This window comes from Camelina sativa, chromosome 19 (genome assembly GCF_030686135.1).
Source record: "Camelina sativa cultivar CO46 ecotype springtype chromosome 19, ASM3068613v1".
Taxonomy (NCBI): domain Eukaryota; kingdom Viridiplantae; phylum Streptophyta; class Magnoliopsida; order Brassicales; family Brassicaceae; genus Camelina; species Camelina sativa.
In genome coordinates, this window is record NC_141898.1 from 13,524,600 (window position 1) to 13,550,062 (window position 25,463).

At 37.3% G+C, this 25,463-nt stretch overlaps 6 protein-coding genes across 10 annotated transcripts; 3 read left to right on the forward strand and 3 right to left on the reverse strand.

The window, feature by feature from the left end:
- Positions 1-5: 5 nt before the first annotated feature.
- Positions 6-1,326, forward strand: LOC104766337 (hydroxyethylthiazole kinase). The gene is made up of 2 exons (XM_010490204.3): positions 6-487; positions 643-1,326. The coding sequence occupies exons 1-2, from the start codon at positions 50-52 to the stop codon at positions 1,033-1,035; spliced, it is 831 nt and encodes a 276-aa protein (XP_010488506.1). The 5' UTR covers positions 6-49; the 3' UTR covers positions 1,036-1,326.
- LOC104766338 (dirigent protein 16) lies at positions 1,261-2,367 on the reverse strand. The gene has a single exon (XM_010490205.3). It carries the CDS (start codon positions 2,122-2,124, stop codon positions 1,393-1,395), a length of 732 nt encoding a protein of 243 aa, XP_010488507.1. The 5' UTR covers positions 2,125-2,367; the 3' UTR covers positions 1,261-1,392.
- A 203-nt stretch (positions 2,368-2,570) lies between these two features.
- On the forward strand, positions 2,571-5,000 carry LOC104766340 (PHD finger protein ING1). 2 transcript variants are annotated; one of them, XM_010490210.3, is made up of 7 exons: positions 2,571-2,715; positions 3,203-3,274; positions 3,718-3,905; positions 4,074-4,134; positions 4,229-4,316; positions 4,477-4,633; positions 4,710-5,000. In XM_010490210.3, exons 1-7 carry the CDS (start codon positions 2,688-2,690, stop codon positions 4,818-4,820), a joined length of 705 nt encoding a protein of 234 aa, XP_010488512.1. In that variant the 5' UTR covers positions 2,571-2,687; the 3' UTR covers positions 4,821-5,000. The 2 variants fall into 2 exon arrangements, with proteins under 2 accessions (XP_010488512.1, XP_087359287.1); XM_087503161.1 differs by having other exon boundaries at positions 2,586-2,715; positions 4,057-4,134.
- Positions 4,903-7,998, reverse strand: LOC104766339 (pentatricopeptide repeat-containing protein At3g24000, mitochondrial). 3 transcript variants are annotated; one of them, XM_087503160.1, is made up of 5 exons: positions 5,864-7,933; positions 5,612-5,744; positions 5,426-5,522; positions 5,268-5,346; positions 4,903-5,060 (listed from the first exon to the last, which is right to left on the reverse strand). In XM_087503160.1, the coding sequence occupies exon 1, from the start codon at positions 7,812-7,814 to the stop codon at positions 5,901-5,903; it is 1,914 nt and encodes a 637-aa protein (XP_087359286.1). In that variant the 5' UTR covers positions 7,815-7,933; the 3' UTR covers positions 4,903-5,060; positions 5,268-5,346; positions 5,426-5,522; positions 5,612-5,744; positions 5,864-5,900. The 3 variants fall into 3 exon arrangements, with proteins under 3 accessions (XP_087359286.1, XP_087359285.1, XP_087359284.1); XM_087503159.1 differs by having other exon boundaries at positions 5,612-7,998; XM_087503158.1 differs by lacking the exon at positions 4,903-5,060 and having other exon boundaries at positions 5,066-5,346.
- Positions 7,999-8,059: 61 nt separating this feature from the next.
- On the reverse strand, positions 8,060-12,002 carry LOC104766342 (chaperonin CPN60, mitochondrial). Its single transcript, XM_010490211.3, has 17 exons — positions 11,742-12,002; positions 11,507-11,528; positions 11,280-11,411; positions 10,910-11,069; positions 10,531-10,802; positions 10,342-10,446; positions 10,168-10,254; positions 9,970-10,059; positions 9,803-9,883; positions 9,654-9,722; positions 9,448-9,525; positions 9,235-9,330; positions 9,041-9,140; positions 8,847-8,950; positions 8,660-8,765; positions 8,496-8,574; positions 8,060-8,391 (listed from the first exon to the last, which is right to left on the reverse strand). The coding sequence occupies exons 1-17, from the start codon at positions 11,777-11,779 to the stop codon at positions 8,277-8,279; spliced, it is 1,734 nt and encodes a 577-aa protein (XP_010488513.1). The 5' UTR covers positions 11,780-12,002; the 3' UTR covers positions 8,060-8,276.
- A 7,297-nt stretch (positions 12,003-19,299) lies between these two features.
- On the forward strand, positions 19,300-24,477 carry LOC104766343 (protein BLISTER). Of its 2 annotated transcripts, XM_087501778.1 has the most exons (13): positions 19,300-19,788; positions 20,033-20,537; positions 20,661-21,223; positions 21,515-21,634; positions 21,954-22,019; positions 22,268-22,378; positions 22,582-22,658; positions 22,797-22,864; positions 22,950-23,063; positions 23,201-23,385; positions 23,535-23,603; positions 23,847-24,008; positions 24,095-24,477. In XM_087501778.1, the coding sequence occupies exons 1-13, from the start codon at positions 19,735-19,737 to the stop codon at positions 24,173-24,175; spliced, it is 2,175 nt and encodes a 724-aa protein (XP_087357904.1). In that variant the 5' UTR covers positions 19,300-19,734; the 3' UTR covers positions 24,176-24,477. The 2 variants fall into 2 exon arrangements, 1 of the variants encoding a protein (XP_087357904.1); XR_015590980.1 differs by lacking the exon at positions 22,582-22,658 and having other exon boundaries at positions 19,321-19,788.
- Positions 24,478-25,463: the final 986 nt, after the last annotated feature.

The following is a 25,463-nucleotide window of genomic DNA, read 5'->3' on the forward strand; positions in this document are numbered from 1 at the left end:
GTGTTTACTATATATTTTGAATCGTGATCGAGGGCTGGTTAAGCAGAGAATGGAACCAAAACCAGAGCAGAACGAGTGGAGCTCAGGCGTGTGGGCTCACTTAACCGACGTCCGGCGACGATCGCCGCTGGTTCAGTGCATCACCAACTTCGTCTCCATGGATCTCGTAGCCAACACGCTTTTATCGGCCGGTGCGTCTCCGGCGATGGTCCATTCAGTCGTCGAGATTCCTGATTTCACGCCTCATATTCACGCGCTTAGTATCAACGTTGGAACGCTTACACCTGAGTGGCTTCCCTCCATGAAAGCTGCCGCCGAAGTCGCTTCTCAGCTCGGAAAGCCTTGGGTTCTCGATCCCGCCGCCGTGAGTTGCTCCGGGTTCCGATTAAAGTCGTGTTTGGAGCTTATCGGGTTAAAACCTACTGTAATCAAAGGAAACGGTTCTGAGATTATTGCTCTCTCATCCGCTTCACCGGGTCAGACTAAGGTATATCATATAGAGAGATTGAGAAGTTTTAGTGTCGGTGGCTGAAGAAATTGAATTGACTTGTAGTTAGTGAAACTCTGAGTGTTCAATTCAATTCGAAGTTTTAGTTAAGTTGTTTGCTAATGTGTATGAGTTGTTGTTTGTTTTTATCTTAGGGTGCTGATAGCTCTCATGAATCTACAGACGCTATAGAAGCTGCTAAGTCATTAGCTCTGACGAGTGGTGCAGTTGTTGCAGTGTCTGGAGCTGCTGATATCGTTACAGATGGGAACCAGGTTATTGGTGTTCACAATGGGACGAAGATGATGCAAAAGATCACTGCAACTGGTTGTTCACTAGCTGGTCTTATTGCAGCATTTCTTGCTATTGATTCATCACGGCCGCTGGAAGCTACAGTTTCCGCTATGTCTGTCTTTGGCATCGCAGGTGAGTTGGGAGAAGCTCTGGCGAATGGTCCAGCTTCGTTGAGAATGCATTTGATTGACTCTCTGTATGGGTTGGATGAAACCACAGTTCGTAGCCGTGTGAATATCACAAGGTTTGGTTGATGTACAAGAATCTTCTTCTTGGAATAAAGTTTCTGAAGATATCACAAAGCCATAGGAGGAGTGTCATGGTAATTGGGGTTGTTTATCCTCGGATTAGAGTAATAATTGGGGTTGCAGTGGCAGAACCTTGAGTAGATTGTGTAAGCAGTATAGATTCTGCTGTTTCAGAATTCTTGTAGTTACAACCCTAGGCTTTAGAGAAATGTTCATAATACACTATCACAATATTAGAAATTTCAGGGCTTTCTGTGATTTGCTTTCAATCAATAACTGTTACATACAACAAACAAAGAACATTCACACAACACACATGCACAAATTTTTAAAATATTCTGGTAAGGCTCCTTTTGTGTTTTCTTAGTACTTCAGATGGACAATGATCCTCAGCAAAGACTCTGCTCCATCCACTTCATGCTGACCCGATGGAATCAATGGCCTGACCTCTGCAAACCCACAAGCGTTCTTGAACCTACCTGTTCCTCCTGTCACTGACAGATGCGACATGGCACTTCCGATCCTATAAATTCCGTAGAAGTTGAGGTTGTCGTTGTACTCTCCACCTTCAAGCATAGCTGTGAAAGCCATCATCTGAGTGCTCCCGTCTGCAGAACTTGCAACATAAACTCCTTGAGCCTTACCAAGCGGCTGCGAACCCAAGTCAGGACCAGATGTGAGTATGTCATCGATCACGGTGATGGTGCCAAACCCAAGACTGAGACCATCAGGACCCAGCTGAGTCTGAATTCCATTAAGGTTCTGACCAGAGTATGCTGTACCAGACAGGCCGGTTCCAAGAGGTACACCGTTGATGCCGTTAACCGTTGGGAGTGCGCCGTTTGCATTGGGTATGGCTATACCGTTTTCGGGAGGAGTGAAACCAATCTGCTTAGCAAACGGAACCTGACCATTGTAAATGTTCCCGAGCAAACCAGTGATGGGTCTTGCAGTGGGACTGCTTCCTCCAAGTAAATCGTGCATGTAGAGTTCGAAGATGGGGTCTTCAGGTGCAGGATCAAGAGCTGCTGCAAACACAGCAACCGTACACAAGATTGTTGCTAAAAGCAAGAATGGTGATTGCTTGATCATCATGGAGAATGTTTTGCTTAGATGTTTCTCTGTTTCGTGTTTGAGATTTTGAGCTGATTGAGATTGTTTGTTGAATATGTGAGATTAGTGCAATGGGTGTTTAAATAGAGAGAAGTGGTGATTGTGAAGTTGTTGCGGTTTATGATTTTGTGTAGTTGTTGAAATGTGTTCTTTATAGCTGTGTTATCTCGAGTGTAATCCATTAATATTAATAACGTCAGAGAATGACAGGAAAACTCATATTAGCGTCTATAATTTAGTGGTTACCAAAACATTTTTCAATATAAATTACACCAGTTGTAGCTCTAATTTGGTGGTTTAGGTTGAATAATTCTTAATTAGTTCAAGAAAATGAGAGAAAAAAAAATTTGACTGATTTAACTAAAATTAATGAGAAAATGTTCTTTTAACATTATAATAAATGAAAAATTAATAATAGTTTAGTTTGTGCGCCAAATTAATCTGAGAAAAATGATTAAAATAAAGGGAAGAAGGAATTTAAAAAAAGAGAGAGCTGCGAATATATATATGATTTGTTTCCATATTGCGAAACCCTAAATCCCCAAATGTCATTCGCCGAGGAATTTGAAGCAAGTAAGCAAAATCGTATCATCATCTTTCCATTTCTCAACGATTCGTGAAATTGCTCAGCTTATTACGTTAAGCTAATTCGATTACCCAAAGTTGTTTTAGATTTGATTAAGCTTTCGTTGCAATATTTGGGGCATTTTCTCTATGTACGAAGAGAGTGATTCACTAATTCTCCTAGGATTGTTACTGTTTGTTACCTGTAATTTAGATTGTTCTTATACTAATTTTACTTAGAATAAGCAAAGTTTGAAATGTAATTATTATAATCAGAACCATGTTAGAGTTCTGCAGTAGGAAAGCGTATTGAGCGTTGTTGATGTGAAATTAGATTAGAACCATTGTTTTTTTAATCAGTTTTTGTGCCAAATGTAATTTAAAGTTATCATTTTGTGCATTGTGTTTTGTTCTGTCATGGTTTCCTCTTCCTTTGTGGATATCAGGCAATAATAATGAAGCAAACTCTTTCTTGATATCTCTCTGTTGCTTGCAGATCTTGTGTCGCTGGCCCATGTTTTGCAGAAGAAGTATTCACTCTTGCGTGATTTGGATAAAAGTTTGCAAGGTAACAACAATCATATCATTCCAAAATCGTATATACTGCAGATTAAAGCATCACTGTTATGTAGCCACAGTGAGTTGTAACTTATTCTTGACTAGTAATTCCTTGGAAAGGGTAGCGTAGAAATGATCTCTACTCATTTCACTAAACCTATTTCGTTGGAATTCATATGCTCTGGATAGTTTGTTGTTTTAGGATGAGTTTATGTTAGAGATGACTTATGGATTGCTTTCATCTTTGTACAGCAGATATGATCTTTTAGTCATTTCACTTAACCCATTTCAGTGGAATTCATGCTCTGCATAGTTTGTTGTTTTCGGATGAGTTGTTTACTCTGTGTTTAGTATAAAAGTAAGACTTTGTAAAGCATCTTCATAGGATGTCTGTTTATTTGTTATGTGGACTGCCTTCATCTTTGTTTATGTCTTTTGTGTGTGTTTAAGCAGAGAATCAAAGACAAAATGAACAACGATGTGAGAAAGAAATAGAGGATATAAGAAGGGGCAGAACTGGGAATATCACACCCAGTAGTACCTCTCTTACACAGTTCTCAGAGGAAGCACTCGATGAACAGAAACACAGCGTCCGAATCGCTGACGAGAAAGTGGCGCTGGCTATGCAGGCATATGATCTGGTATGCTTCTTTAATTTCTTCTTTCCTAGTCTTCTGAAGAGGGAGACTTCTCTGTTTATGGTGGTGTCTGACCTCGGATTTGTGTAGCTTAAGTTTGCTCTTCGGTTTAACCTTGTGGATTATTCTATTCCTTAAAGTCATTATTTTTCAGATTATATATTGCTTCAGGTGGATATGCATGTTCAGCAACTTGACCAATATATGAAAAAATCCGAGGAGATCCGGAAAGGTCATTTTCTGGCTTGCTGTTAGTCTTTTGTCGACCTTGAGCTTTTCTCTTATCTTATTCAGTAGTAAACATTAAAGGGTGTGGTTTGTATCAGAGAAAGAAGCTGCCGCTGCTGCATTAGAACTTGAGAACAGCGAGAAAGCCGGGAAGGCTGGTGAAGGTGGAAGAGGAGGGCGAAAGAAGTAAGTGGCTTTCAGCCTTATCTTTTATATCATAACATAAGTTTCTCAATCAATTACATCGCCTAAACCTTAGCAACATGAGCTTAGGGTCCGGGAAACCACTGTCGTTGTGAAATATGAAGTTAGATCCAATGAAATTATTCGTTCGATGTTGTGGCAGGACAAGGCTAGCGACAGCTGCGTCAACAGCAGCAGCATCAACAGGGGTGACTTCAAGTAATATGGATTTGGATCTGCCTGTGGATCCAAACGAACCAACTTACTGCGTCTGCAACCAAGTTAGCTATGGCGAGATGGTTGCTTGTGATAACAATGAGGTATGGATTTTAAATTCTATCGTCTCTTTTCACATTGTGAGACACTCTTTGAGACTGTAAATAAACTCAAATGCAGTGCAAGATTGAGTGGTTCCATTTCGGCTGCGTTGGTCTGAAAGAACAACCCAAGGGGAAATGGTACTGCCCGGATTGTGCTACAGTCAAGAAGAGCAGGAAAGGTCGATGATTTGAATCTTCATGTCTGCTATAATCCAAACATCTTCATAACTACTGTAATCCAAACAGTTTATATATCAACCCATGTAAGATGTTGCCATGTCAACTTTGTATTGTAGAAGTCTTGTTTTGTTCTTTGTTTGACAAAATAAATAACTTGGGGTAATGGTACATCCACAAATTCAGAAAAGCTATTCAATGCAAGCAAACAGAATTTGTAAGTGTGCTTGCATTGAATGGGAGGCATGGACTATAAGATCACTAAACCCAGCCTGATGCTTATAGTCTCATAAAATTTGTAAGTGTGCTGTTTATCGTGAAACCCAGTTATTTGGGCAACAAATTCAAAGACAAAAACTCCTAAAAGAATCGTCTCTCTTTTCTTAAGTTAAGATCATTGGTGAAAGAGAGGGAGTTTAGTGATCTTATAGTCCATGCCTCCCATTGCAGCTTGCACGCATGCATCAGGCTGACTCGCTTTTGTCGTTTTGGGAAGCTCAAACACTACAGCTTCAGTTGTTGAATGCATATTTCTTCTGTAGTATGTTTACAGTTTTTACTTAGACCCATATCGAAACGAGAAAAAGAATATTGTTAGGCTTAGCTTTTGATTACCTTGCAGCATCAACCACAGCGGTCCTGATCACTTTCAAAGGGTCTACTATCCACCAGATTCGTTCTGATGCAGCTTTCACCATATCTACACACTCACCTAGTTTTCATCAAGAGTTAGTTAAAGACAATCTTGAATCTTCAGATAGATCAAAAGTGAAGTGATGTTGGATTGTGAACTCAACTAACCAACAGAAACAGCACCTTGCCCCAAAACCGAGGTCCAGGATCTTGCTCCAAAAGCTTGCCAACAAAAACAGCACCTTCCTCCAAAACCAAGGTCCAGGGTCTTACTCCAAGAGCTTGCAAACAAAAACAGCACCTTCAAGTAAAATATTTGAAGAAACTGTGTGAACAAGAGTCTGGCAAACCAAAACCCATTAAACAACTTCTTGTTTAGGATCATTAGATCAAATGGCCTTCATTTTAGATAACTCTAACCGTCAATGTGTTCTGAATGATCTGCATCTTTTGGTCACTACCAATAATCCTTGCAAGAACAAGTACCATCCTTAAAATGGTGGAACCGATTGGTATCTCTCACAATGATTTCTCTCCCAACCACCTTTGACGCCAATTTGATTGCTGAATGGCAATCCCCGCAAACACGGATGTTCTTCTTGATGTGTATGGTTGATCCAGGAGGAGTGTTGAGAAGCGCAAATGCCAATGCAATTTTCTCGCTATGATATTGTAAATTCACTTCGCTCTCTTGTTGATCCACATGGACTATTACATGGCTGGTGTCTGGCACATATCCCAACTCCTTGATCTTTGCATAAACCTCTTCCCACTTCAGAGCAATCTCCTTCCTTTGTGGATGACGTTCATCATTGGCTACAAACATGTGGATAGCATTCTCAATCTCCACCCAACTGCAAGCAGGTTCCTTCTTTACTCCATTTTCCTTCATCTTCTTTCTCACTCTCGCAGCATCGTTCCACCTGCCACCTGATGCATAGATGTTATATAGTATCACATGAGGACCAGGGTCGTCAGGGTCAAGTTTAAATACATGCTCGGCCGCATAAGCTCCCAATTCCATATTCTTATGCATTCTACAAGCGTTAAGCAGGGCTTTCCAGATGGCTGCAGTAGGTTCTATTGGCATTTCTTCAATAAATCTCAGTGCCCTATGAAGATCACCAGCTCGCCCTAGAAGATCTACAACCGTGACATAGTGCCAAGCCTTGGGTACTATCCCATCCTTCTTCATCAATTCAAAGTAATGCCACCCTTCATCTAGAAGACCAGAATGGCTGCAAGCTGTAAGCACAGAGAGAAACGAGATCTCATTGGCACAAATCCCACCTCTCCTCATTTCCTCAAACCAGCACACTGCTTCTTTTCCAAATCCATGTTGCGCATAAGCAGTTAACAGCGAGTTCCAAGACACCACATCCCTTTTAGCCAATCTATCGAATATTTTTCTCGCATCATGGATGCTTCCTGATTTTGCATACATGTCAAGAAGAGTGTTTCCCGCAAAAGCCACAAGCTTTTCACCGGATTTAATCATATAAGCGTGAACCCATTTCCCTTGCTCCAAGAACCCAGTACTGGAACAAGCACCAAAGAGGCTAGCGTATGAGAAATGAGAAGGCTTGAAACCTTCTCTAAGCATCCGTTGAAAAAGCTCAAAAGCCTTCTCTGTACCACATCTCCTAGCATGACCAGCAATCAGAGCATTCCAAGAAACATCATTCCTGCTCTCAAGCGCATCAAAAACCAATTGTGCATCATCCATAAGACCATAGCGAGTGTACAAGTCAAGAAGAGCGCTACCAACATGAACATTCGAATCGAATCCACACTTAATACAGAACCCATGAAGTTGATGACCACAACAACCCTTCGTCTCAGCTGCAGCAGCTTTGATCACACTAGACAAAGTGAACTCATTGGGACTAAATCCAAGTCTAACCATCTGATTAAACAAGAGTAACGCATCACGAGGTCGACCACGCTGCGAATAACCAGAAATCAAAGTGGTCCATGTAACAAAATCTCTCTCAGGCATTTGGTCGAACACTTTACGAGCTTCCTCCAAACTCCCGCATTTCGAATACATATTGAGGAGAGTGTTGTACATAACGAGGTCATGACGAAAGATGGATTGAATCAGATGAGCATGAACGATCTTTCCCTGAGTGATTAACTTAAAGACTGTACATTTCTTTAAAAGCATGTTGTAGAAACGTCTATCTGCGGGAATATAACTGCCCTCGTGACCGTTGCTACTCGTGCGAAGAAGCAGATCATTCGATTGGTCGTCGGAATCTTCAGATACCGGTGCCGGAACAGAACCTATACGCCGGAAAATTTTCAGTTGGGAGAAGAGACGATACGGGAAACTAGAGGAATTTGAAAAGGCAGGTTTAGTTGTCGCCATGATCACAGAGATGCTCACAAATCAAAAGTAGGGTAAAACTAAAAAAGGTTTCATTTTTAAGTCAGTTAGTTCAGTTAAGACACCAAACTGTAAACCAAAGTTAGAAGAAAAAAAGAACCAATTCGGTTATTTGGTGTACAAAAACCTAAACCAAAGTGGGATTCAAATCACTTCTTCAGTTTCCTTAATGTTGTCAAGGCATACTTGAGCTAATGAGATCCACCAGTTCAGTATCGAATAATCCATTCAATCAAGTGATTTTTAATAGAAAACTTTGATGCTAATTGGTCTTACAACATTGCCAAGTGTGCTCTGTTTATTGTGAAACTTTTAATGTTATTGAGCAACAAAGGCAGAAGACAAAGACTAGACTCCTAAATGAATCATATCATACTCCTCTTTCTCAAGTTAAGATTGGTAACTGGTGGAAGACAAAAAAAAAAGAGACAGAATTTAGTGGATCTAGTAGTCCATGCCTCCCATTCCACCCATGCCTGCTCCAGCTCCTGCTGACTCACTATCGTCTTTCGGAAGATCAACCACTACAGCTTCAGTTGTTGTCAACAAAGATGACACACTGACAAAAAACAGAAACAACAAGTATACAACTTTAGCTTCTTAGACTTATATGTCCAATTGAAAAACATCATTTGTTAGGTTAGGTTTTGTCTTTTTAATTACCTGGCAGCATCAACCAGAGCCGTCCTGATCACTTTCAGAGGGTCTATGATTCCAGCTTTCACCATATCCACGTATTCACCTAGTTTTTTTCTCCAGAGTTAGGTAAAGACAATCTTCATATATATCGAAAGTCAAGTGATGATAGATTCGTAAACTCAACTCACCTTTAGCTGCATCATAACCGAGGTCTGTGTTATCTTGTTCCAAGAGCTTGCCAACTATAACAGCGCCTTCAACTCCAGCATTTGAAGCGATTGTGTGAACAGGAGTCTGAAGAAAACAAAACCCGTTAAACAACTTCTTATTAGGAATAATCAGATCATATGATCTTTGTTTTAGAGAAAAGCTAACCTTCAATGCGTTCTGAATGATCTGCACACCAATCTTCTGATCAAAGTTGGCTGTTGGAAGTTTTTCCAACTCTCTCGCTGCATATAGAAGAGCCACACCTCCTCCTGCAAGTGTTTTGTAATGTTTCTTAAGCACATCCCAGATTTTCTTTAGCTTTTATGTCAATTGGGCTTTCTTCACCAGAATAGACATACCTGGCAAAATACCCTCTTCAACAGCTGCTTTAGTGGCATTCAATGCATCTGTCACTCTGTCTTTCTTCTCACCAACTTCAGCTTCACTTGCTCCTCCAATCTAAACACAATTAGCTCCAGAATTTATAACATGACACTTACAAACCAGGCTGCTATGATTATGAGACTGCAGAAACAATTAATAATGGACCTACCTTCAAAACTGCAACACCTCCAGAGAGCTTAGCCAACCGTTCTTGCAGTTTCTCCTTGTCATAATCTGAGGTGCTGAGTTCAATTGCTGACCTAATCTGTTAATTGCAATACCAAGCAATTAGATGGATCACTATTTTACATCTTCAGTTCATTTGATTATATATAATAAAATTTACCAACTAATTGACCAAGGTGTTAAGACAAAAACCAACCTGCTCACATCTTTCCTCAATGCCTTTCTTGTCACCAGCGCCATCAAGAATAACAGTGTCGTCCTTGGAGACTGTAACCTATAAATAGCCAGACAAGTCTCAACTACAATTAAAATCTAACAACAAATATGCTGATAATGCCAAAGTCAATATAACTTCATACTAAGAGCCCCAATGTCTATATTAGTCAAGGTTTCCATGGCTACCTTTTTGCAGGTTCCTAGCATGCCCAGGTCCACCTTCTCCAGATTCATGCCAAGCTCTTCCGTGATAACCTACATCAAGCCAAGTCATTAATCTTCCATTGTAGATAATAGGTTCACAAGACTGACACATTACACAACAAATTTACTACCTCTCCACCAGTAAGGGCAGCAAGGTCTTGCAAATTGGCTTTCCTATTCTCTCCAAACCCAGGGGCCTTGATGGCACAGACCTGTAGGGAGGACACTATTAATCACAAGCAAAGAAGATCACCCCTAAGAATCAGGAGACAATAGTAAAAGCTTCAGTTGTTCAAACCTTGATTCCGGCACGGAGCTTGTTAAGGATAAGAGTTGCAAGAGCATCACTTTCCACATCTTCAGAAACAATCAACAGTGGTCTTTGCCTCTGTAACGTTTTATAAGGACAACGAAACCAAAATTAAATGCCTTTCACACAGGCATTTTTATGAGAAAATATTATCAATTTACTAGTATGTTGATAAAGTACACATACCTTCAGAGCCAACTCCAACACTTTCACGATAGAGTTGATACTTGAGATCTTCTTCTCATGGATAAGAATGAGAGGATCGTCTAGTTCCTACATAGATTGAATTCAAATTCAGTAAATTCTACAATTAAATTTGCCACATCACGAACTTGCTTGAGCAGGGAGTAAAAAACTTACACATTTTTGGGTTTTTTGATTAGTAATAAAGTATGGGGACGTATAACCTCTGTCCAACTTCATCCCCTCTACAACTTCCAACTCGTTAAACAATGTCTTTCCATCCTGCAATGCATTTACCCACATGAGAGTTATGGTTTGACCAACATATAAGTAGAAACATAAGCGAACGTTCAGCAATTTACTTACTTGGATTGTGATTACACCTTCTTTGCCAACCTTCTCCATAGCCTTTGCAATAAGCTCACCAATTTCCCTCTCTCCATTGGCAGAAATGGTCCCAACCTGTGCAATCTCTTCAGATGTGCTGATCATCCTCGCCTTGCTTTTAAGGTTTGTCACCACAGAATCAACTGCCATGGAGATACCTCGTCTCAAGTCCATCGCATTCATACCTGCGGCAACTGATTTGCAACCTTCGGTGAATATAGCCCGGGTGAGGACAGTAGCACAAGTGGTACCTGCAAGTTAAACAAGTGTTAGTAAATATTCTTGCAAAGTTTTTACAACTGTGAACCACGAAATCAAGTTAAGAGCCAAGAATTTTCAATCAAAGTGAATAACTTACCATCACCAGCAACATCATTAGTAGCATTTGCAACCTGCTTGACAAGACTGGCACCAACGTTCTTGATTTTGTCCTTGAACTCAATGCTTTTGGCAACTGTAACACCATCTTTTGTCACTTTAGGAGCACCCCAACTTTGCTCAATCACAACATTACGTCCCTTCAAAATTAGAAACACAGAAATCAGAAAAGCCAGTCACATTGATGCTTAGATCAAACTGCCATTGAGATAATAGAAACTGATACAAGAGTAAAAGAAGATAACAGGTCACGCAAATCACATGTCTCATAAGGAAATGACAGATTTTGCAATAGACATAAACCTCCTAACCCAATTCAAAATGAGTAGGATAGAAAACAACAAGAGTACCTTAGGACCCATGGTGACTTTAACAGCATCAGCAAGATCTTCAACACCCTTAAGCATCAAAGCTCGAGCTTCAACACCAAACTTAATTTCTTTGGCTGCATAGTTCCTGCTCCAGCTCATTCTACTGGAAACCTAAGTTACACAGAAAGGAGGATGAAGTAAGCTCGTACCCGAAAAGCTACAGAGTACAGACCAATTAAAAATCAAATTCAATCCTTAGAATTTACCTGGCGAGCGTTTTGAGCAATCCTGAGAACAGAGAGAACAAAAAAGGAACCATTTTTAATATCAGAATTAGTAAATCAAAATCTCGGGATAAAGCAAATAGATTTGAAGAGCCCAGATAAATTGAAGGAGACTAGATCAAAACCCAGATCGATTCAATAACTCATTGCCTTCCATTGTTAAGTGAACCCAAAAAAAAAAAAAAAAAAAGAGACGAAGAGAGTGAGCTTTTCCTACCTTGCCTTGGAGGCGAGGTTAGAAGCGAAACGATACATGGTGGTGACTGGTAAGGAAGAAGATGAAGGATGAAGACGCCGAGGAGGAAGATATGAATCTGACGAGCGAGTTAGATCAGTGGAGAACAGGCAGAGAGAGAGAGGGAGAGGACTTAATAAGCGAAGGAGGAGAAGAGTCTAGAAACAGCTGCTACTTACTGCCTAACTATATGAGCCTTTAGGGTTTTAGGGCCCTTTAGGGTTTAACTTATCATTTGAATCCTTTTATAAATTCCCAATTTTTTCAATTTAAATTCCACAATTTTATCAAAAAAAAAAAAATTATGAGTTTTTGACAAAGAGGATTTTTTTTTTTTTTTTTTGTCAACCATTGGGCCACAATTGGACGGCCCGACTCGATCTCGTATGTGATGGTGCATTCTACAAATGGACTTACCTCCGGCCATTGCACTAAAGTCACTTAACGGTAAACAGGATTTATGGTTTGCGATATCATACATTTCAAATTTTGTATAGCACCAACTGGGAAAATTACATTGGACCGAACCGGACCAAATCGAATACTAAATAATTCAGTTTAAATTCGATTACAAAACAAATTCTTTTTGGTTCAGTTCTACAAAACCGGTTTGTTATTTGACTTTTTTCAAAGATGGAATTGGGGATGATCATTTGGTTTTAGTTTGGTTAGCTGGTTTTAGCTATTAAAAACTATTATAATATTATGAAAAGTGATTTGCCTCTTTGGTATCTACTATCATTGTGTTGTGCCTCACAATAGAGAAGTAGAGATATATGGACAACAAACAGCTAAATGTATAGCTCTCTTTGTGGAGGTCATTGATGCGAGGTTGTGTGTTTACACATACTTATCTCTAGTTAAAAAAGGATAGACAATTTTAAAATCAACAAGTGAGTTTATAACCCACATGAAAAGAAACGTGAATTTTTGTTGGAGATAAATCAACTAAGATTAGATGAAAAGTTTTATGCATGTCAGATGTATATATAGATGAGAGTTATGTTGCTAGTAGGAGGTCATAAGTGACAGTCGAAACAAAGAGAAAATCAGTAATCACCTTTGTTATCACTTATCAGATCCCTTAAGTATTCTAATCCGGTTTAATTGAATATGATTCCTGTTCGAATAGTCCGGTTAAAATTGAAGACTATTTTTCAGAATTTCACTTTGCGAGAGATTTCTCCAATGGCATCATTTAGTTCTCGTAGGCAAGAAGAGGTCGCTGAAGCTGGAGGCTGTAAGGTTAGAAATCATCATCTTCATCATCATACCATTTTGTTTGAATTTTCCATTCGGTACTAAGTCAATTGATCATCTCTTTCTGGGTTTTATCTGATCATTAGTCTCCGTTACATTACAATCCAAAATTGAGATCTTTTTTTTTTTTTTTTTGAGATTAACGCCTAAAATTGTGTCTTCTTATATGCTTAATGGGTTCTGGATATCACCAGCTTGAGGAGTTTCGGAAACAAAAAGCAGCAGACCGAGCTAAAAATGCATCATAGAGCCAGCAAAGTGTCTCAGATTCAGATGGACCTCTTGCTATCACAAAAACTTTGATAACTTTTTGTTTCCTAGTAACACTACTAGTACTCCATTGTCTAACCACAACGTTTTGGCGTTAGGTATGTTGTAGTAATTTCATATTTTAAGATCTTATCAAATTACTATGCAAAATATATATTAATTTTTTTTTTATATAATTATACAGTCTTTTATGTGATTGGTTGAATAAACATAAATATTTTCTATCATTTTTCAGGGCTTCGGCAAGGTGACCCTATGTCACCTTATCTTTTTATTTTTTGTACGAAGATGTTTATTGCTAATCTTAGGAAGGCGGAGCAGTACAAGCTTATAACGGGAATTAAGGTGTCGACTGCTTGTCCGACGATTTTTCATTTACTATTTGCGGATGACAGTCTTTTTTCTGACGTGCCACGAAGGAACAATATGAGGTTGTCTTACGGATCCTCCAGCAGTATGAACGTGTTTCCGGTCAACAAATAAATTTTCAAAAATCCTCAATTCAATTTGGCCATACGGTTGATACTGATTTGAGGGAAGAACTCAAAGGTGCTTTGGGTATTGTAAATTTGGGCGGTATAAGTACCTACTTGCGCATTCCAGAGAGTTTGTGTGGGTCTAAAACGAAGGTTTTCACCTTTGTTCAAGACCAGTTATAGGCACGAGCAGGTGGATGGCCAGCCAAACTGTTGTCCAAAGGGGGGGAAAGAGGTCATGATTAAGTCAGTTGCCATAACCGTTCCCACATTTGTTATGTCTTGCTTTCGTCTTTTGAAAACGGTCACAAATAGGCTCCACTGGGTGGCTGGGGATAAGCTTTGCCTTAGCAAGCCAGAAGGGGGTTTAGGGTTTCGGTGTTTAGATGATTGTAATACTACTTTGCTGGCCAAGCAGCTCTGGCGGTTGATTACAGTCCCGGATTCAATATTTACTAGGGTATTTAAAGGACGTTACTGATCCTATGGATCCAATTAAATCCTACTCACCGTCTTATGGTTGGAGGAGTATGGTGTCTGCTCGCTCTCTGGTTACCAAATGCCTCATTAACCGGGTAGGGTCTGGGGATTCTATTTCTGTATGGACTGATTCCTGGATTCCTGCTCAATCCCCGAGACCAGCACTAAGCTCTGGGTTGTCTTTCGACCCTTCGCTTCGAGTTAAATCTTTCGTTGACAGGACCACGAATTCCTGAGATATGACTTTGCTTTCGGCCACTTTTGAGCCGGAAGATGTTACCATCATTTCTGCCATTCCTTTAGGTATGTCGACCTCTTTGGACATGTTGGGATGGTATTTTACCAAATTTGGCACTTATACGGTAAAATCGGGCTATCTTACGGCAGGAGACATCGGCACGGGCTACCTGTGGTCCAGTCATTACACCTCTTTAGACTTTTGTTTGGAAACTCCGGTGCCCTACTAAAATTAGGCACTTTCTTTGGCAAGTCATCACTGGGTGTGTCGCAGTCACTTCGAATCTTCGTAAACGAGGTTTGGGTTGTGATACAACGTGCTCACTCTGTGGTTTTCCGGTTGAGACAATTAATCATGTTCACTTTGAAGGTCCTCCGACAAGGCAAGTTTGGGCTTTGTCATCTTTCCCAACATTGTCGGATGGTTTCCCCTTTGCTTCCATCTTTGCATATATGGATTTCTTATTTTAGCGGGTTCAACAATCCCCTAATCTAGATGTTTATCCATGGATCTTGTGGTATTTTTGGAAAGCTCGGAACGATAAAATTTTCACTAATCTGGATTCAAATCAGATGGCGATTTTGCGTATAGCAGAAGAGGAATCTAACACCTATTTTATTGCCCAACTAGATGAAACGGTCGATACATCGTTGGATGATCAGCGTGTCACGTACAGTGGCAGACGTAGTTTGGTGGTCGATAGGCCTGCTACGGGTTACCTTTGTTTTGTAGATGGGTCTTGGAAAGCAACAGACAAATATGTTGGTCGTGGCTGGTATTGCACCTCCTCAGTGGGGGAGGCTCCCAATATGGAAGCGATTATCTGGACGATGCGGTGTATGATTGGCACAGATAATCAGAACGTTGTTTTTCTTACCGACTGCTCTGACCTAGTGAAGATGGTGTTTTCGCCTTCCGAGTGGCCAACCTTCAAGCTCTACTTAGAGGAGATACAAGTTGACAAGGAGGAGTTCTGTTCTTTCTCATTAGTTTTAGTCCCCTGCGCTCAGAATGGTAAAGCTGGCAATCTGGCACGACGTGTTCATTCAGTTTCGCATCCATCTACCTATGTAAACAATATCCCTTCCCATTGGCTCTTTTGAGCTAATCTGTTCTCTTGTTGTTAAAAAAAAATCTGATGGAGTATAAAAATATTCTTCAATTAGGTGTGAATTGTTTTAAAGACAGTACTAGTAACCAGTTAGAATTTGGCACTGATCATGTATATACTTTTTGTGGATTTGTGTAGATGCAGCAGAACTGAAAAACGTCAGATACGCTTGTGTTGGGACCGTTATGGATCACATGAATGCCTTGTTGACTGTGTTGGGAGACAACATGAAGATGGAGAGTGTAGATCTCCTTCCCCTTAGGTTCCTTTACGATGTTGTTGCATTGATTATTAATAATACAAATTAATAATTTTGTATTGAGTTATTTAGGTTATTTCTAACAGCATTACTAAAGCAGATACTTTTAAAATAATAATAAATAGAAAAAAGCATAAGAAATGAACGTTTTTTCAAGAAACAGTTTCTCACACATATGTCGCTTTTATATTGGTTTATTTATTCAAAAGATAAAAAATATTATTTAATTAAAACATGATTTTTTAATTATTTTCTGAGTAATTCTTAGCGTTTCTATCGCTGGTCATGCTGTTAGTATTAGTACTACTAAAGTCTAGAGATAAACATTTATTTTCATAAGTATCAATACAATAAAAGTAGAAGGGGTTGCTCTCCATATTGTTGACAGTTCAACTTTTTAGTTAAAATAGGAGCTGACACATCAGCTTATTTGCTTACCAATAAAAACATTTCATTAATACAGTTCATATTTCTCAGCCAATAATTAATTCTTGTTCCACATCACTATTTCTAGCTTTTTAGGAACTAACACATCATTTAAATTATGTAACCAATTAAATTATAAGAAATAATAAAAATCATCAATAATTTTGGAAAGCAATGTTTAAATTTATAGCCTAAATTTAAACTAAATTAATAAAAGAGAATTTTTATAAATACCATTTTTTCTATGTCATTTTTAAAGAATACCCTTATATGGTGTCTATTTTCAAAAATACCCTTTAATATATAAAATGAAAAATTATAAACTTTAAACCCAAATAATAAATCATACCCCCTAAAAACTATACCCTAAATGTAAAAATAAAGAACCCAAAACCTAAAAAAAAAATTAAAAAATTAATTTAACATATTGTAATTGTGTAAAAGAAGACAAAAATGAAAATTCTTAAAAAATGTATTTTTGAAAAAGGGTATCTTAAAAAGAGCATTTATAACAAATTCTTAATTAATAAATCATTTACAAAAATATAATAATATCAACTAAGTATATTAATCATTGTATGTCGTATCAATATTTTCCAAAAATAAAGGTTTAAAATTATAGCTTAAATTTAAAATAAATTAATAAATCATTTCCAATTTATAAAAATATACTAATGTTAACCAAGTATAATAATAAAATCAATTCAACATAAGTATCATATTAGTCAAAGATAAATATAATACAAATAAAATGATAATATACTACAAATAGAATATAAATTAAGATTAACCACGAATAACACAAACCAAACTAAAGTAAAACTATGTATGTGTATATTGACTTACATTACATGGGATTATTATCAAACAAAACAAAACAATTAGATTTAAAAAAAAGGAACAAAAAAAGAAATAAATAACTTCACTCAGAACAAAATAACTATATAAAAATTACGTGATTAAATTTGTATAAATTACAAAAATAATACATCATAAAATCAAGCTACACTAATATATCTCCCACAACAAGTAAATAAAATAAAATTTAAGATTAGTGTTGATAGTGATTTTATATATAAGAACACCAACTAATGATAAATTGACCAATATTTAAGTTTCAGAATTGAAGGTTTTATAAAATCAGTGACTTAAAATTACGTTGACAATCAACCTAATTGCTATGCTATTCAACATAAGTATAATAATATGAGAAAATGTTAGTAATACCCTTTTATAGATACTCCTTCTCAAACATATCATTTTTTTGGTTATTTTCATTTTTGTCCTCTTTTGCATAATTACAATGTATTAAATTGATTTGTAAATTTTTTTTTAAGGTTTGGATTCTATATTTTACCTTAGGGTATAGTTTTAAGGAGTATGATTTAGTATTTGGAGTCTAGAGTTTATAATTTAGTCATTTTGTATATTGAAAGAAGATATTATTAAAAATGGACAATAAGAGAAAGTATTTTTGCAAAATGGTATTTTTACAAATGCCCCTAATAATATTAAATAATACACAAAACGAGACTAAAGTAAAAATATTTCTATGTACTTTTACAAATAATAACTTTTATAACAACAAAAATATACTATATAACAATTATGTGGTTAAATTTGTATAAACTGCAAAACAAAAAATACCACAAATTCAAACTACACTAATATCTCTCACAAAAGGTAAATTAAAAATAAGAACATACATTAGGTTTAAGTTAGGCTATTTGAGATTTCTATATTTTGTTATTTTGTTTGTGCATTGTTATATCTTATTATTTGATAAACCATTGGTTTTACAATTAATCCAATTTCAATAAAAAAAATCAATAATTTAATATATCTAAAAATAGTTACAAAAAGTATCCCACTGCATAGAGCGGGTTTAACCTAGTTGTCTTAATCTTCCAATAGGCTAGCTGTATTGTATTCGACTATTCGTATTTGGTTGCAACTTTTGTTTAACGTTTACTCATTGTTTGATGAAATTTAGATTTCATGTGTAGTGAAAAATTCATCCTTTTTCTTTCCAAAGTAATGTTGAGCTTGTAATAAAATTAGTAGGTATGAGATTTTCGATTCTTAGAGTCGGTTCGATTCGGTTATTTCGATTATCAGTTAATAATGTAAAGGAAAATTAAGAATGAAAGAAGTAGTTAAAATTAGTAGTGATGGACACATACATACAATACGAAATGACACAAAAGATTAGAACATGAACAACATCCATGTGGCCCGTGGAACATGACGACATCCCACCAAACTCTCTACTCGTGTTTTTATAAAATAGACAAATTTTAACAACTTCAAACTCCTTAACTTTAGGACGACAAATGAAGCGAAGAAAATGAAAGAAATTTTTGGAAGCAAGGGTGAACCTTTTGGTTTCATTCATCTAGATGTTGTTTTTAATAAGTTTGCCTCAACAGACGAATCATATGCTTCTCATCATAACTTGGAATTCAGGAATTGGATGATATATAGTTACATAGTTACTCTGATTCACATTGGATGTGTAGAAGAATTAAATTTAGAAATACAGTATTCAGTAAAAGTCAAAACTACTTCTTTTCAAAAAAAAAAAAAAAAAAAAACTACTTCTTTTCACGTACCCTAAAAAATTCCTGCTAGCAACATAATTAACTCCCATTAGTCATTTACATAAGTATTATGCAACATTACATGATTACATATCCGACATGCATGCATAAACTTTGCTTCTACTCCTCCATCTCCAACAAAATCCGTTATATCAAGTGGGGTTATAAAAGTTTCTGAGAGTATAATTTTCTAGTTTAATAATAGCTATAAAACAAACAGCTAACCAAATGATCATCTCCAATTCAATACAGTATTTAAAAAAAAAAAAACTAAAATAACCAACCGGTTTTGTAGAACTGAACCAAACTTATTCCTCACTTGTTTTGTAATCGAATTCAAACCGAATCACTTAGTTACGGAATGGTTTGGTTCGGTTCGGTTTTAGGTAATTTTGCCCATGGAAATCACAGATGTAAATTATTTTTCAGGAAAAAAACAGAGAAGAGATCTGAAGAAAGAACAAAGGAACCTAAAAATTTAATTAATAATAACTCTCTCTCTCTCTCTCTCTCTCTCTCTCACGATTACGAACAAAGCTTCGTTATTCTCCTCGTCTCCTTCTTCAGATCGAAAACCCTAATTTTGTTTCCTTTTGTTTGACAATTCCATAGATTTTTTTTGAATTTTGTTTTCTTCGAGACCTCCCACCCCCAAAAATTTCATCTCGATCTATGCGTCAGGATCTGGAGGGGCTCTTTGGTTTTCGAGTTCCTTCACAATAATCAATCTCACAACAACGGGCGATTTTTTTTTTTTTTTTTTTTTATTGGGAATGAATGGATTCAATCAATGGTGATTAAAAAAGCATTGATTTGAAAGCAGTTGGTGGGGAAAAACTGCGAGAGATTTCTCCAATGGCATCAGCTAGTTCTCGTAGGCAAGAGGTCGCTGAAGCTGGACGCCGTAAGGTCAGATCATCATCATCATCTTCGTCATCATTGTTTCATTCTATCGTTACTTTGATTTTGCCCCTAAAAATTTGTCGGTACTGCTGAGTCAATTGATCTTTCTTCTTCTGGGTTTTATCTGATCATTAGTCTCCGTTTCATTATATAATCCGTTAACGCATGCAATCAAAAATTGAGTTTTTTTTTTTTTTTTTTTCTTTTGTTTTTGAGATGAATGCCTAAATTTGCGTGTTCTGGATTGCAGCTTGAGCAGTTTCGGAAACAAAAGGCAGCTAAAAAGGCATCACAGAGTACTAGTACCACACAGCAGCCTGTTGATAATAGCCAGCAAAGTGTATCAGATTCAGATGGACCTCTTGCATCTCTGCCTAATGGACCTCTCGAGCAAGTTTCCTCTATTGAAACCCATGTACATAATTTATCTCTTTCGAATATAGCAACACCGAATGATGGAAGTAAAAAAGATGATGGTCGGGAGGAGTCAGTGGGCAAATTTGATGATTTTTCTAATAGCTTAGAGTTGATTGGTTCCACAAAGGACTTAACAGTGAATAATAGGCCTGACGTTGTTGTACCTTATAGCAATATAGACAAGCAATCGAGTGGAAGTTTTGATCGTGCTTCTACTCTAAGGGAAAGTGATGGTCTTGTTAAAGGCACATCTCCTTTTTCTGGAAGCACTCTGCTATCAACCTCGATGCATATGGACGGTTTCATTCATGGCGGTGGATTAATCTCACCCATAAAAGGTACATGCCTATCATATGAGATTGATGAAGTAGTGTCTCTTGTCCTACATCTTCTTCTTTTTTTTTTTTTTCAGTTCCTTTGAAGGGAACAACCTAATTAATATTTACGTTTTTTGTTGCTAGACTCTTTTCAACCTACTACCAGGATGGCAGGGTCTTTTCACGAAGTTGCCAAAAACCAACAGGGAAGTGGTGAACTAGGAGGAGGTAGCATTGTGCCGAAGCCAACTTTGTCTAGCAGTTATTTGTTTAGTTCTCCAGACACATCATCTCGACCTTCTGAATCTTCAGATTTCAGTGTAAATATCACAAGCTCTTCACCATTTAACTCAGCTAAAAGTGAAGCAACTGTGAAGAGATCTCGTCCGTCTTTCCTTGATTCCCTCAATATTTCAAGAGCTTCAGAGACTCAAACTCAATATCAACACCCTGAGATTGAAGCAGATTTGGTTACATCCAGTGGTTCCCAACTAACTGGCAGTGATGGTTTTGGGCCATCTTCGCTCCAATATATATCAGGGAACAGAGACAGTAATGGACCATCTTTGACAACCGGAGCATATGATTCTCCTAATCCATTTGAAAAATTCCGGAGTTCTTTGTATCCTGCTGCCAATGGAGTAATGCCAGGTTTTACTGATTTCTCCATGCCAAAACAAAATGATGATTTTACTGCTCTGGAACAGGTAGGATACTTATTTCTTGCACCATATACTATTTTTCAATGTATTGTCAATATGCTACTTAGTATAGTCTTCTCATATAGAAGGATTAGGTGGGGAATTGATCTGATGTTATATGAAGACAACCAAATGGTCAAAGATTTTGAGTTGATGCCTATTTCTATTGGATAATAATCTTCTTACTTTGTCTTGCGTTGGTCCTTAATTATAAGGATGTTAGCTTTCAATGTTTCACTTCGTACATCCCTTGTCCTGTGAATTTTCTGAGCCACGGTTTCCATTTTTCATTTGTAGCATATTGAGGATTTAACACAAGAAAAATTTTCACTGCAAAGGGATCTTGATGCTTCACGTGCGCTGGCAGAATCCTTAGCATCAGAAAATTCTTCGATGACAGACACTTATAACCAGCAGGTACATGCAACCTTGTGGCATCCTAGTTGGATATTGTCCCTATACTAGAAAGGAATTCTGAACATTTATCATGCTTAATTGTTAGCCAGAGTATACTGTCATGTGGTTTTGGGGTCCTTATTCATGATGTAAACGGATGTGGTTTGAGTCTCTTGTTAAAGCGTCATGCTCTTGATGACATTTACTGGGTTTATCTACTCTTGAGAGTGCATGATGTGATATATTGTTTGCTATAAGACATGATTTACTGACCGTTATAATAGTCCCAGATCCTCCCAATGTTTTATGTAATACTTGTTCTCGCTTTTATCTCACACAGAGAGGTCTTGTCAACCAACTAAAAGATGACATGGAGAGGCTATATGAACAGATCCAAGCCCAAATGGTACGTATTAACTACATCTGAACTCTCAAATTCCATTTGTATATGCTCGAACAGTATACTTTAGTAAAGCATGATATTGCATTTTGCTACATTCGTATGCTATCAAATTGCTTGATATTTACTTACGACTCTCAAAATTTTGAGTATGATTATCAATGAGTATTTGTATGCCATGTTCATTCATCCACTGGAGCTATTGTCTAGATTTCTTAAAATCTATTACTTGATTTAACACTAATTCTGTCCAGGGGGAACTTGAGTCTGTCAGGATTGAGTATGCAAATGCACAGCTAGAATGTAATGCTGCTGATGAGCGTTCCCAAATACTGGCTTCTGAAGTCATCAGTTTGGAAGATAAGGTATTTGGCTTTGGATGTTATTTCTTACAATCACATTATATTTTTAGAAAAACCAACATTTTTGGCTCATTTAGCTGCAAATGTGTGAAAGGACATGTTTAGTTTAGTTTTTGGATATTTCAGCTGTAAGATATCTGTTTCCTCTACCTTAAGATGCTTATGTACATCTGTTTAGCTTAAAATTCTTGGAACAAATATATTAGGCTCTCAGACTCAGATCTAATGAGTTAAAGCTGGAGAGGGAACTGGAGAATGCACAAGCAGAAATGTTATCTTACAAGTATGCTCTTTACTGTATTGTTATATATACCTGTAACTTTGATGGCTTTCTGGGATCTGTTTTATCAGTCTGTAACTTTGATGGCTTTCTGGGATCTGTTTTATCTTCTTACCTATAATTACTTGTCAACTTTTATAGGAAAAAATTACAGAGCCTAGAGAAAGATCGTCAAGATTTACAATCTACTATTAAAGCTCTTCAAGAAGGTATTCACATTGAAATCTATTCCTCTAAAAGTAATGTGATTGAACAATTCTGTATATATCTTATATTCTGCATCTACTGTTTCAGAGAAGAAGGTCCTACAGACTATGGTGCAGAAAGCTTCTAGTGGTGGAAAATCCACTGATCTGAGTAAAAGCTCAACTAGCCGAAAAAACGCGTCAACCTCTACAGAAGGTCTAGGTAGTGGTCTTTGCACACTATTTAAGAAATTTGAAGCGTATTTTTTGGAAGTCTTAACTCATATATTTGCATCTTCGGGTTCAAGTTTAATCATTGACTTCTCACCAGTCCCATGACTCTTTGGTTTCTTGCTGCAGCAATCTCAGATACTACGCCAGAGAGTTTCAACCAGGAAACAGATTCCACTTCTCTGCTTGAAAGTGATTCATCTAATACAGCTATCGTTCCTGAAACTGGACAATTAACTCTTGAAGGTTTTTCATTGAGCGTCCCAGCTGATCAGATGAGAGTGATTCATAACATTAATACGCTGGTTGCTGAGGTAGTTTTTATGGATTATTTATTTGTTGTTTCTTCTTTATTTTAAAAATTTTCGTTAGCTGTGAGAATAAATACTTTTATTCTGAAGGTGCTGTCATTTTCTCAAATCTAGATAATCACGTGATGATTATTTTGTTTCTTCTGTTGCAGTTGGCAATTGAGAAGGAAGAACTCGTGCAAGCACTGTCATCTGAGTTATCTCGAAGTGCGCAGGTGCAGGTACATTAACATTAATTCATGGGGCTAAAAATATGTCTTCTTTGACTTCAGTAAGAGTTTCTGTCACCATAACATCTTGCATAAGTTCTCTGACTAGGCTTTCTATATGGTATAGATTTCTTCTTCTTATGCTTCTTAGTCCTTATTTTCTCTGGGTCTAAAGTAAGTTGCATTCTATTGTTTGTGTGTGTTATCCTGGATCCCCAAGTCATTAATAATATTTCTCATGTTTCTTAACCATAGGAGCTGAACAAAGAGTTATCCAGAAAACTTGAAGCACAGACCAAAAGGTTAGAGCTTCTAACAGCACAGAAGATGGCCATAGACAATGTTTCACCTGAAAAGCAGCAGCCGGATTCTCATGTTGTTCAAGAGAGAACACCGATTGCCGATGAAGGCGATGAGGTACTCTCTATCTCTATCTCTGTATGTTCAGAGTTTTAAACTTCAATCTGAGAAAGACTACAGACTAATGACATCTCTCTCTTAAGGTGGTCGAAAGGGTTTTAGGATGGATTATGAAGATGTTCCCAGGAGGACCGTCGAAAAGAAGGACAAGCAAGCTTCTCTAATGCGTGGCTCGCTCAGTCGTGACCCTTGTTGCCATTCTGTATATCCCGGGCACAGCCATGGATTGCTTCTTCACCTTTAGTTTTGGAAGAAGTTCATTTTGGTTCTTTTGATCCTAAATTTTGGATTTCATTGGATTGAGCAAAAATGGTATAGTGAGAGACACCTTGAAGAGTTCGAAATGGATAGAGACACGGAAGCTCAAACAGAGCGAGAGAGATGTTGTATGAGTGAGTTTGACTGTTTTGGACTGAATTTTGTAATTGTTGATTATATAGCCAAGTTAAAGTGTTCCTAGCCAAAATATAATTTACCAACCAAAAAAAAAAGCAACTTGGATGGTTTTGGATATTACCTCGTTTAAATGGAAGACTTGATTAAACTAAATGTGCTTTTGAGTTTTGATAATTCCCCATGCGCAAAATAGGTATTCATATAAAAATATATGAAACAGAAGTGTTTACCATCATCGGTTATATTGTTGCAAAAACTATTGTTTCACTCGGAAATAGTCAGGAGTTCATTTAGACGATTATTACCCACTTATAAATTAACTGATACCCAAGAGTTAGAAAAATATTGTATATTATATTGTCGATATAAATTTATGTATATTGTCCGCATGGAAATATATTGTATATTATATTGTCGATATAAATTTATGTAGATTCGATTAATAATATATATATATATATATTTTTGTCTGGTACGTGAAGTCATGCTTGAATCCCTATTTTTTTTTAAAGTGCTTCAATTCTTTTTTTTTGTATATAAAATAAATATAGAAATTTGTTCTTGTTTGGTTTTTTTAAAAAAAACAAAAATATTTTGTAAATTATTGTTGGTAATTTAAATATTGTAAGATTTGCATTTTATTGGTCATGTCTTATGTGTTTGATGTTTTTATGCATGCAGAAATGAATATTCCAGAGGTTTGAAGTATTGCTGCGACTTCCATTAAAAAGCATCGCAAGATGCAGATCAGTGCGGAAAGAATGGAAACGTCTGATCGATTCGGAAAGATGGGCTGACAAGGACATTGTGTAAATGCAGAGGTTTAGCGGATGTAGGTATGGACGTGGAACCGGTATGGGTTACAGGGGCAGAGGATCCATTGCCAACCATAATAGAAGGAACAATGCTTTTATTAAAAAGGGAACGTAACGTACCTGGCTGAGTAGCTATGTGATTGGACTCGCCGGAGTCCATCACCCAAGAGTTGCCAGAGGGGTCCTGCAAAGTCATGGTGCTGAACGCCTGAGGCAGAGTGGATAGCGGAGGCGTGGTTCC

What these genes read in the sequence shown, in the direction of transcription:
- LOC104766337 (XM_010490204.3), top strand. Translation starts at nt 50, where the DNA reads ATGGAACCAAAACCAGAGCAGAACGAGTGGAGCTCAGGCGTGTGGGCT. An exon ending in CTTCACCGGGTCAGACTAAG is followed by an intron (nt 488 to 642) that starts GTATATCATATA and finishes TTTTTATCTTAG; the next exon opens with GGTGCTGATAGCTCTCATGA.
- LOC104766338 (XM_010490205.3), bottom strand. Translation starts at nt 2,124, where the DNA reads ATGATGATCAAGCAATCACCATTCTTGCTTTTAGCAACAATCTTGTGT.
- LOC104766340 (XM_010490210.3), top strand. Translation starts at nt 2,688, where the DNA reads ATGTCATTCGCCGAGGAATTTGAAGCAA. An exon ending in ATCCGAGGAGATCCGGAAAG is followed by an intron (nt 4,135 to 4,228) that starts GTCATTTTCTGG and finishes GGTTTGTATCAG; the next exon opens with AGAAAGAAGCTGCCGCTGCT. An exon ending in GGAAGAGGAGGGCGAAAGAA is followed by an intron (nt 4,317 to 4,476) that starts GTAAGTGGCTTT and finishes ATGTTGTGGCAG; the next exon opens with GACAAGGCTAGCGACAGCTG.
- LOC104766339 (XM_087503159.1), bottom strand. Translation starts at nt 7,814, where the DNA reads ATGGCGACAACTAAACCTGCCTTTTCAAATTCCTCTAGTTTCCCGTAT.
- LOC104766342 (XM_010490211.3), bottom strand. Translation starts at nt 11,779, where the DNA reads ATGTATCGTTTCGCTTCTAACCTCGCCTCCAAGGCAAG. An exon ending in AGCTCCGTGCCGGAATCAAG is followed by an intron (nt 9,884 to 9,969) that starts GTTTGAACAACT and finishes TCCTCCCTACAG; the next exon opens with GTCTGTGCCATCAAGGCCCC. An exon ending in TGAAGAGGGTATTTTGCCAG is followed by an intron (nt 8,951 to 9,040) that starts GTATGTCTATTC and finishes AAACACTTGCAG; the next exon opens with GAGGAGGTGTGGCTCTTCTA.
- LOC104766343 (XM_087501778.1), top strand. Translation starts at nt 19,735, where the DNA reads ATGGCATCAGCTAGTTCTCGTAGGCAAGAGGTCGCTGAAGCTGGACGC. An exon ending in CAGACACTTATAACCAGCAG is followed by an intron (nt 21,635 to 21,953) that starts GTACATGCAACC and finishes TATCTCACACAG; the next exon opens with AGAGGTCTTGTCAACCAACT. An exon ending in GCAGAAATGTTATCTTACAA is followed by an intron (nt 22,659 to 22,796) that starts GTATGCTCTTTA and finishes CAACTTTTATAG; the next exon opens with GAAAAAATTACAGAGCCTAG.